The sequence below is a fragment of the Elephantulus edwardii genome, unplaced genomic scaffold, assembly GCF_000299155.1.
Source record: "Elephantulus edwardii isolate Elephantulus edwardi_28Jun2011 unplaced genomic scaffold, EleEdw1.0 scaffold00083, whole genome shotgun sequence".
Taxonomy (NCBI): domain Eukaryota; kingdom Metazoa; phylum Chordata; class Mammalia; order Macroscelidea; family Macroscelididae; genus Elephantulus; species Elephantulus edwardii.
The window spans coordinates 982,608-993,889 of NW_006399833.1; the positions used below are offsets into that span (position 1 = coordinate 982,608).

The 11,282-nt window shown below is 37.8% G+C and overlaps 1 protein-coding gene and 1 pseudogene across 1 annotated transcript in view; both read left to right on the forward strand.

The window, feature by feature from the left end:
* Positions 1-744, forward strand: part of LOC102851004 (nik-related protein kinase-like) — a 288,384-nt gene extending 287,640 nt beyond the window's left edge. The window contains 1 exon segment of the mRNA XM_006889937.1: positions 649-744. Within this exon segment, the coding sequence (XP_006889999.1) occupies positions 649-744 (96 nt within the window).
* Positions 745-4,190: 3,446 nt separating this feature from the next.
* Positions 4,191-5,525, forward strand: LOC102854145 (annotated as a pseudogene).
* The last annotated feature ends 5,757 nt before the right edge of the window (positions 5,526-11,282 follow it).

Genomic DNA, 11,282 nt, shown 5'->3' on the forward strand with positions numbered 1-11,282 from the left:
AACAACAACAATCAACAATTTAAGTAGATGAATGCCACTTATAAGAGACTAACTTTATTTATGCCATGTTGTTGGTATGTGCAGTCAGTTTGATTACAACTCATAGCAACCCTGTAAATAATAGATGGAAACCATACAAACTATATTTTATAGAATATAGTTAGCAAGTCTTTATAAAAGAAATAATTTTGATTACTTACTAACTTAAATTCTTGTTTTATAATTTCTACTCATAAAAAATATGGTTGAATATATTCTTTTTTAAACAAATTTATTCTGATTTATTTACAAAGTTTAAATACATTGTTTTTCACAAAACTTCCTTCCCATTTCCTTCACGCTAACCACCCACTGAATTGTACAACCCTAAGATTAACACCCTACTACTCCAACCATCCACATCCCTCTATTTCCAGCATTTGTCCTTGTGGGACTGAGTTAGTTCACTCAGCATAATCTTTCCAGTCCCTCCCAAATTAAATAGTAATTTACAAAATCATTGCTCCAGCGTGCTGAATATGTTCTTGACATATGACAATGAATAGAAATCATAGTTGTATCACAGTACTTGAACTTGTGCTTGGTAAATTTTTGGTTAAAATATATTAAATAGCTACTCATTATGTTTCTCTCTCTCTTTTTTTGAAGCTGTTCTTTACCTCTATCCTGCACAATCACCACAGCCGAGTTTACTTTATGACCCTTGGAAAACTTGAAGAGCTCAAAAATAATCATGATGCTTAAAATATTACAATGATTTGTTTTCATGGCACTTGTAAGCATTTTCAAATTTCTAAGATTAAATGTGCTTTCAGGTTTTGTTGTTTTTAGGTAAAATTAAATCAGAGAATTAACTCTTAATATAGCACAGAATAGTTTTAATGAGAAGTACAGCTTTATATAAAATGAACAATTGCAAGCTCCAGTAGTGTACACTATTTTTTGCACAAACTGACTCTTATTACTGTGAATTCAAATATTACTCTTTGGACAGTTTGGACAGTATCTCTTTACAGATTTTACAAGAAGTAAAGAAAACTGTTAGTTTCCAAATAGTTTTCAGAAGGATTGACCCTGAAGGAAATTCTTTTAGGTGAAGAAAATTCACAACAAAAATGTGATTTGTCCTAAGTCAAAAGTTAGATCATAAAATGAAAATAATAAGGATTATGCAGTAAAGAAGATTAATGTTTTCTTAGTTCATACCTAAAGAAATTTTAGTGTTAATAGGAAAAAAACAATCAAACTTTTTCCATAGAGTTAATTCCCACTCCTAGTGACCTCATATTGCCAAAGTAGAACTGTACTCCATATGGTTTTTCAATAGCTGATTTTTCAGAAGTAGATTGCCAAGCCTTTCTTCCCAGGTATGTCTGGGTGGATTCAAACCCCTAACCTTTCAGTTAGCATCCAGGTACGTAATCATTAGTGCCACCTAGGGATACTCAATAAAGGGAAAAGAACTACCCATTTCCTCAGATTGTTTGAAGAACCGCCAAGGTAGTTAAAGCCCACAGTTAGAGAACAGGTGTATTATTTTCCTCCCATGTTAGGCTAGTTTTCTCCTGATAAGAAGAAAACCTCACATATTTTCTCAGAGCCCCAAAGATGTGCAATAGCTGTTCTACAAACCACCAAATAATACACTTGCAAGCCTGAATACAGGACTGATTTCCTATACACATGCACTGTAGAACTATTTTGTTTTGTTTTATTATTGACTTTTGTTTGATTGTTTGTTTGTTTGTTTGTTTGTTTGTTGGTTTGTTTTTAAGCTTTAAAAATATGCATCAAATTCTCCCACAGGGATGGATTGAAGGTTTTTTTCTGGTCAACAGCTTCAAATATTTAACCAACCCCATATAAATTTGCCTACTAGGTATGAAATAAAAACAAGAAAGCACAACAACAACAAAATTAATCAAAAAACCACAAAATTAATCCAAAAAACATTTCAGTAATGAGTCTATATGTAGACTCAGAGTTACAGATTGTAAAAAAAAGAAACTTGAAAAATTGTTTAAAATACAATTCATTATATAAGGAAAGGCCAGAAAATTATACTGATTATTGAAAATTGTATTAGTCCACTACCCAAATATCTTACAGATGCCATAGATAGGTTATAGTTATTACTATCTGATGAAAAGCATAATTTCTGCATTTCCATCCTCAGTACCATGGTTAGTTCTGAGGCAATAGAGAAGCAACAGAACTACCACAAAGTATACCTCAGTATAATTCCTCTAGTTCTGCTTCTGAAATTGGAAGACAGTACTAGTGGGATAATAACTTCAAAAAACCTGGTGAACCAAAATAAAAAAAGCAGCTGACTTTGTGTGATTTCAGGACAGTACATAATTTCTGGCACCTTTGGTGCTAGAGATGGTTTGGCTTTTCCTAACGACATATATCAAGAGTGCAGTAGCTCAATATTGATAATTTAGGAGAATCAGAATCCAGGAATTAAAGAAATAAATGTGATTCACATTTTTCTTACTGTGACACAATAATGTGACCCTGAAACTGGCTTACCCTTGCGTGTTTACAGCTCAAATGACTTTTAAAATCCAGTAGTTTAAAAAGAAAACACACTTTTATAGCAAATTGTTTCCTTAGAAGTAGTCTTAATTGTTATAAATTTGTACACCAAAAAGGCCCTGGGGAACTTTGTGCAAGTACCTCATCGCTGAGCAAATGGAGCTTGTTATGTTTGAATTTCAGACCTATTTCTCATATAAGTAGCACAGAATAAAGTATTTTAAGAATTCTTTTGTTTCCTTCATATTAGTTACTCAAAGTTAAGGTTTAAAAACAAGTATTATGTTAAAAATATTATTATTCTTGATATCAGTAATCATTGTACTAAATCAACTCCCATTGTACTATGTGTCATTATTCCAGTAAGCACTGGACATTGTTAAAGAACCAAGACAGATTGCAGATTTGTAAGTGAGCTTAAAGGAAAAGGTGTTAATGAAAAAGGCAATAGGGCACTATCAAGAAGGATGATTGGAAAGTTGTGTGGCTGAAGAGAAGCAAAACAAGTTGCTTTCAAGTCTGTTTGAACTTATGGTAAACCCATGTGGGTTAAAGTAGTACAGTGCCCAAAGGTTTTCAAGAATTGATTTTTAAAAAATAGATTGCCAAGCCTTACTTCTGAAGCACCTCTGGGTAGACTTCAACCTCTAACCTTTAGCAGTTGAGAATAAAAGCTTTAATCACCCAAGGACTTGGGCCAAAGAGAAAAGATTTACTAAAAACAGATCTTTCACCAACTGAAACTCAAAAGTGAAGGGACAATAACATTACAGAGTGAAGAAATTACTTCTACACTTCATCTTGGAGCAGTTAGCAACTAGAAGCCATAGCCCATTACAGAAGTATGGAGGGGGTGCCCTGGTTGTATGATATGAACTTTGATAAATTGTGAACACCATTATGGGCACAGTTATAGTCTTTTAGACTAACCCACTGTTGTTGGGCTGAATCCAGTGTTGTAAATCTTTACAGGAGGAGCTGGTGGATTCAAACTGCCAACCTTTCAGTTACTCTAAGACATTATATGCTATGCCACCAGGGCTCTTATTCCAGAGCACTTTAATTTTTTCACCAAAGCCCTTTTCCAGAGTAAATTACATCACTGAAAGTATTTGAATACTACAACATTATCGCTACAAGAGGTGACTAGAAAATTTGAGTTTATATCCGTTGAGGTAAGATTCTCAAACGAGAAGTAAAAAGAAGATACAGATAACAAACCTTATTAGATTGCAAAACAGGTACAACACATACATCTGCACACAAACACTAGAGTGCATAGATTTTCATATTTTAGGTTGCTTGTTTCTAGATAAAATAATCATTACTTTACGCCAAGACTCTATGCATAAAGTTTGGAATAATGTCGCATGTGTTCAATGAGATATTTTATGTACTCTTCAATTAGTTTCTTGAGATATGTCTATTTAAATCTACTTTGACTTAAAAATATATTGAAATGATCTTTGAGATTGTTAATTGTTTTATCAGAAAATCTGTAATGAATGATTGTTTATTCTATAAAATAAATTTCTTTTAAAAGTATTGATTGGGAGTGCGTTACTTATCTTGACTCTTAGCTTGTCGGGGACGGTAACCGGAACCCGCTGTCCACTCCTGTCGTCCTTCCTTTCTAGCCCGTAGTCAGAATGTATGAGTGCATCTCCATCCACGTTGGCCAGGCTATTGTCCAGATTGGCAATGCCTGCTGGGAGCTCTAATGTCTGGAGCACGGCATCCAGCCTGATGGCTAGATGCCAAGCAACAAGACCCCTGGGGGGAGGAGATGACTCCTTCAGCACCTTCTTCAGTGAGACTGGTGCTGGCAAGCATGTGCCCAGGGCAGTGTTTGTAGACCTGGAACCCACAGTCATTGATGAAGTTCGCACTGGCACCTTCCGCCAGCTTTTCCACCCTGAGCAGCTCATCACAGGCAAGGAAGATACTGCCAATAACTATGCCCATTGGCAGTATACTATTGGCAAGGAGATCATTGACTTGGTTCTGGACCAGATTAGAAAATTGGCTGACCAGTGCACAGGTCTCCAGGGCTTCTTGGTTTTCCGCGGCTTTGGTGGGGGAACCAGTTCTGGCTTCACATCCCTGCTGATGGAGGGCCTATCTGTTGATTATAACAAGAAGCCCAAACTGGAGTTCTCCATTTACCCAGCCCCCCAGGTTTCCACAGCTGTGGTTGAGCCCTAGAACTCCATTCTCACCACCCACACCACCCTGGAGCACTCAGATGGTGCCATCTATGACATCTGCCGCAGAAACCTTGATATTGAACGCCCAACCTACACTAACCTTAACCGCCTTAGTAGTCAGATTTTGTCCTCTGTCACTGCTTCCCTCAGATTTGATGGTGCCCTGAATGTCGATCTGATAGAATTCCAGACCAACCTGGTGCCCTATCCCCGTATCCACTTTCTTCTGGCCACACACTCACCTGTTATCTCTGCTGCTGAGAAAGCTTGCCATGAACAGCTTTCTGTAGCAGAGATTACTAATGCTTACTTTGAGCCAGCCAACCAAATGGTGAAATGTGACCCACGCCATGGTAAATACATGGCTTGCTGCCTGTTGTACCGTGGTAATGTGGTTCCCAAAGATGTCAGTGCTGCTATTGCCACCATCAAGACCAAACACAGCATCCAGTTTGTGGATTGGTGCCCCACTGGCTTCAAGGTTGGTATTAATTACCAACCTCCCACTATGGTGCCTGGTGGAGACCTGGCCAAGGTACAGCAAGCTGTGTGCATGTTTAGCAACACCACAGCCATTGTTGAGGCCTGGGCTTGCCTGGACCACAAGTTTGATCTGATGCATGCCAAGCGTGCCTTTGTTCACTGGTACGTGGGTGAGGGGACGGAGGAAGGAGAGTTATCTGAGGCCTAGAGGACTTGGCTGCCCTTGAGAAGGATTATGAGGTGAGTGTGGACTCTGTTGGAGGAGAGGACAAAGAAGGAGGAGAAGAGTACTAATTCCTTTCAGCCCTTTAGCATATCACACTCAGAATTGACAAAGCTTTCTGGCTAGATTATCTCTATCAATGTAATCATGTCTTATATTTTCATGTGTTCCTGTAAGATTTTTTTCCATCATGTCTCAAAGTAAAAAAAAAAAAAATGAAAAGAAAAAAAAAGTATTGATTGGTGTCATTATGAAAATATACTGATGTACTGGTCTAGTGCCAGAATTAACGTATTTAATATACTAATGCAATGATTGGAAGAGTTCTGACCAACTAGGGTGTATTTTAATTTGATTAGAATTTTCTGGCTACAATGATAGAATAAAAAGCAGAGACACAGTGACTCACAAGGTATGGATAAAACCTGACCAAATGTAAATGCTACCTTCCTTGCCACCCACTCTAGTAACCGGAAGCACCACAGAGAAGAAAGAGAAGGAACTCTTCTAAAAAAAAATGCCAATACTACCAAAGGCAATATACATGTTCAATGCAATCCCAATACAAATACCAATCTCATTCTTCAGTGAGATGGAAAAGGCAATCTCCAGCTTCATTTGGAATGGAAAGAAGCCCCAAATAAGCAAAGCGCTCCTTAAAAATAGAAAAAAGGTAGGAGGCATCTCACTCCCTGATTTCAAATCCTACTACACTGCCGTGGTAGTTAAGACAGCATGGTACTGGTACAATAACAGACACATAGATCAATGGAATAGAATTGAGAACCCAGAAATCAGTCCATCTATTTATGGTCAACTGATTTTTGACAAGGAGATGAAATCAGTTAAGTGGGGAAATGACAGCCTTTTAAACAAATGGTGTTGGCAAAATTGGAAAACTATCTGCAGAAAAATTAAACAAGATCCCCACCTCACTCCATATACAAAAACCAACTCAAGGTGGATCATGGACCTAGGCCTAAAACCAAGGACTATAAACTTCATTCAAGAAAAGCTTGGGAGAACTTTAGTAGTCCTAATACACAACATAAACAGTCTTCCAAGTATCCTGAAAAACCTACCATCAGGAGAAGATAAAATAGATGAATGGGACCTTCTAAGACTCAAATCTCTATGCACATCCAAAAACTTCTCCAACAGGGTAAAAAGGGAAGCCACAGACTGGGAAAAAGTCTTTGGGAATGACATGTCAGATAAGGGACTTATATCTAGAATTTATAAAATACTTGAGCACCACAACAAGATAAGGGTAAATAATCCAATAGAAAAATGGGCACAGGATATGAACAGACACTTCACCAAGGAAGACATTCAGATGGCCAACAAACACATGAAGAAATTTTCAAAATCCCTAGCCCTGATAGAGATGCAAATCAAGACAACCATGAGATATCATCTCACTCCAGTAAGACTAGCAAAATTTAACAGAACAGCAAGCAACAAATGCTGGCGAGGTTGTGGAGAGACTGGAACCCTTATTCACTGTTGGTGGGAGTGTAAAATGGTGCAACCACTGTGGAAAGCAGAATGGCGCTTTCTCAAAAAGTTGCAAATAGAGATACCATTTGACCCAGCAATTCCACTACTGGGAATATACCCTAAAGAGACCATAGCTGACATCCAAGCAGATATATGCACACCCATGTTTATTGCAGCTTTGTTCACAATAGCAAGGAGTTGGAAACAATCTAAGTGCCCATCAACAAACGAATGGATAGAGAAGCTGTGGTATATTCACACAACGGAATACTAAGCTGCTTTGAAAAACAAGGAACTCATGCAATATTATTCAAAATCAGTGACCCTGGAGGACATTATGCTGAGTAAAATATCTCAGTCTCAAAGGGACAAATATTATATGGTGCCACTGTTGTAGAATGAGGCTGACATTGGGGTGGGGGTAAGACAGAAAAACTGGATAAATTATGTTTACTGCATTGAAGCTGACGCGGGAGAGAATAGTTTAAAATTAATATGTTTTAGGTCATTATGATTATCATAAGAACCCGGAATGAGGGTTGCAGAGTGGAGTATACTTGGGGTGGGAGTGGGGATGTGCGGGGTGTGGGGGGGGATTGTGTACCAATGAGCGAGTTTTTCTTTTGCTTTTCAAGGAGAGGAGCGAACTGGGGGTGGAGGTGGGGTGAGTGGGTGGGGAGAAAAGTGCCTCAATGTATGAATGGAATTCCAAAATCTCTGTGGATGATCATTGAAATTAATACTATTTAAAAAAATTTTAAAAAAGGAGTGAAGATTCCTAGTTCCTTAACATTCATGAAAGCGTATAGGGCAAACTGATGGTAGAAAACAGAAAATGGAGTATGGCAACCTCCATGCCATCAAGAAAATTAAATGCTTTGTGGCCAGAAGAGCTATAGCACTTCTCTAAGTGTGTCTTAAAGCCTTTTGGCAGAGTCCCATACACATCCTATTTTCTCTGGTTATTTTGGAGGGAAGTTTATCAAGTCTTCCTTTTCAGGCCAGGTGTGTGTAGTCCTAACTTGCAGTGGTGGTCAGGAATTCCAGAGCTGGACTACTCAGACACATCAAATGTATTCAGGATTTTAAAGGCTAACTTAAAAATGGTTTATTACAACAAAATGGACTTATTCACTTGTCCAAAGGAAGTTGTACTGCTAATCCAAAGGCCAATCTTCCCTGGCATTTCAAATCCACCAGGCCCACAATAAGCGACTGATCATGTCTCCTCCAGTGTGTTTTAAAACCATGTAAAAAAACTGGAGGGTCAGTTAAGAGTCAGAATGAACTTAATGGCAGTAAGACAGAGATATTCAGCTTTCAGCTACTTTAAGGGACAATGTTGTAAGTCAAATACTTCCATTACAAAATTCTTATTTAAAATAAGAATTAATAATTGACCCTCCAGTGGGTTTTCAGAGGCAATAAATTACATACAAGGAGATTGTCCATCTTTCTCCCATGAAGGAGCTCATCGATTTGAGCCACATACTTTTGCACTGGCAGAGCAAATCCTTACCACTAAACCATCAGAGCTCCCTGAGTAGAAGTCACAACTCTATTAACCCTTCCATAAAAGAAACACCAAATGGTAGTTGTTGACTATGAATGATTGCCCGAAGAAAACCCAGTAAGACTTCCAAATATTCACTCAAACAAATCAGAATTTTTAAAAACAAAATGCCAGAACCGTTCCAGAAGGACTAAAACTGGATTTGTATTTTCTGAAACTTAGGCCACCACTTAGTTTGTTACACAAATACCTTATCAAGTGTGAAATGAATTATTTTTTGTAGTTGTTCGGACCCACATGTCAGACAAAAAAAGTCTTAATAAACTCCTAATTTGAATTGGAAAAATAGGCTCTTAGACTTCAGTTTTTCATGTTGTTGGGTTCCATGTACAATAACACCCCTGGGACCTCTCCAAAGTACTGAAGAGCAATGGTGTCACCCTGGAGACTAAGGTGCATGTGCATCAGCTGGACGATGATTAGGGATGATAGAAGGAGAATTGACGCCTTTGAGCTGTAGTGTTTGGAAAAGAGTGTTGAATATACCATGGACTGCTAAGAAAATGAACAGGTTCATCGTAGAGAGTGTTAAATCAGGCTGCTCCTTGGAGGCAAAGATTCTGAAGCTTCCTCTGACATACTTTAGACATGTTGCAAGGAGAGACCAGTCCTTGGAGAAGAACGTCATGCTTGGGATGGTATAGGGACAGCACAGGAGGGGAAGACCCTCTATGAGGTGGATTGATTCAGTGATTGGGATAATCGGAGTAGGTGTGTCAGAGACAGTGGGATTGGCACAGGATAGAGCAGGGTTTAGGGCTGTTGTACATAGGGTGGCTATGAGTCGCAGGCGACTTAATGGCACATAACATTTGGCATAATGATCCACTGCTTTACAATCCTCACAACCTCGGTTGTGATTGAGCCCAATATTGCAACCACAGTATCAATCCAGCTTGTTGAAGGTCTTTCTATATTTCCCTGATTTTTCTACTTTTCTAAGCATGATATCCTCCTGGTGACTAGCAATTTGAAGACAATACTCTATTAGGGTTAATTTTCAATCATTCCACTCAATAAACATGCAATGAAGAAGGCATAAATTAGGGCTAAAAGTGTGTCTTTATTACATTTTTTCTAATCTTTAAAAGCAATGCAATAGAGGCCACTATAACCTCTTGAGTGAGCCCGGGTGGTATAGTCCCAAGCATGTTGCACTGCTAACCAAAAGGTTCTAGCTGTTTAAAGGCACTAGCTGTTCTGCAGGAGGAAAGTGGGAAATCTCCTGTTAAGATTCATAGTTTCAGGAACTTACTGGAGGGCGGCATTGAGTCAGAATTGATGTGATGGCAGTGAGTTTCAGGGTTTTTCCTACCCTTTTATTAAGTGTCTTGAGTATTGGCAAGTGTTTAATAACATAAAACTAGCATGGAAAAATGAGCAATTAGCCATTCAACTGGTTGGCTTACGCACACAAGTACTTGGTATGAATGTGTATCCTTTTCACAAGATTGGCCTGTTATGTAGCATCTTCAAACTTATTCAAAGATCTTCATTACTTCTTCATCCAAAGATGGAGAAATATGTTTTTATAAACAGATAGATGGGCAGTCTCCTCCCATGCAATTTACAACCTCTAAAAATGAAGACCAGCTATGAATCAGTCCCAACTAGACATCACATAACAAAAACATAAACTATTCTATCAAATACCACACATTCCTTGAAGACTTCTTCTTAGCAGATGAAGTAGAGTCTATCTGCCATGGGCAGGTGTCCATTAACATATGTAGCAAATGGACTTCTCTATCAGAGAGCTCTGGTGTCTTAGTGGTAAAGAATTGTGCTGCCAACACAAAGGTACATGGTTAAAATCCACCAGTTGCTCTGCAGGAGAAATAGGGCAAGCTCTTCCTGTGTAATTGCCTGCCTCTAAAAACCCATTAGAGAGTCAGGTATGGGTCAGTTGCGACTAAATGGTACACAGCAACAATAATACAATCCAGAAATCTAAAAAGCAATACAATGCAATAAAATGAAATTGAGTTTCAACAGTTAAAAGAAATTAATATAATGAAGTTCAAAAAGTAAAATATAAAATTAAAAATGTAAAATTCAAATTGTATAACAAGCTGGGGAAATGTAGGCATCATATTTTAATACATATTTATTTAAAAATTCACAGTCATTTTCAAGGATAAAATGAGTTGGATGCTGAGTTGTCATATTATTGTATTCTAGACAAGAGTAGTTCCCATGGTGGTTGAGATTGATTGGGAGGTGGAAAATACTGAATCAGAGTGCATTCTAGATAACGTTTTTTTTTTACGTTTTGAAGAAGAAATGCATTTTATTTTAGAAATAATTCTGCTGTAAGGGTCATTTTTTAAATAAAATTTTGTATTTTGATTGTGATTTTTATGCTCAGTATTTCTTTTTTTTTTAAGTTTATAAAGAACTTGGATTTCCATTCATTCATTGTTGCACATTTTTCTCCCTGACCCCCACTCAGTTTGTTTTTTCCTTTGGGGAAAAAAGTTCTTTCATTGTTATACAGTCCTCCTCCCCCCACCTCCAACCACTTTACTATACAGCTCTGATTCGGGACTCTTGTCATGTCAATAATACCTATTCATATATTCCTTTTATACAGTTCTCTCCCTTGTCTGTTTCAGTGTCACATGTATTTTTTTATCTCCTTTCCTTAGTTTTTTTTTTTTATTTTGGAATTTAGATGCACTGTTATTAATTGTGCTTAGCCGTACATGTTCATATCCTTGAAGATGTATCATGGGGGTTTTGCAACCTAGAAGAC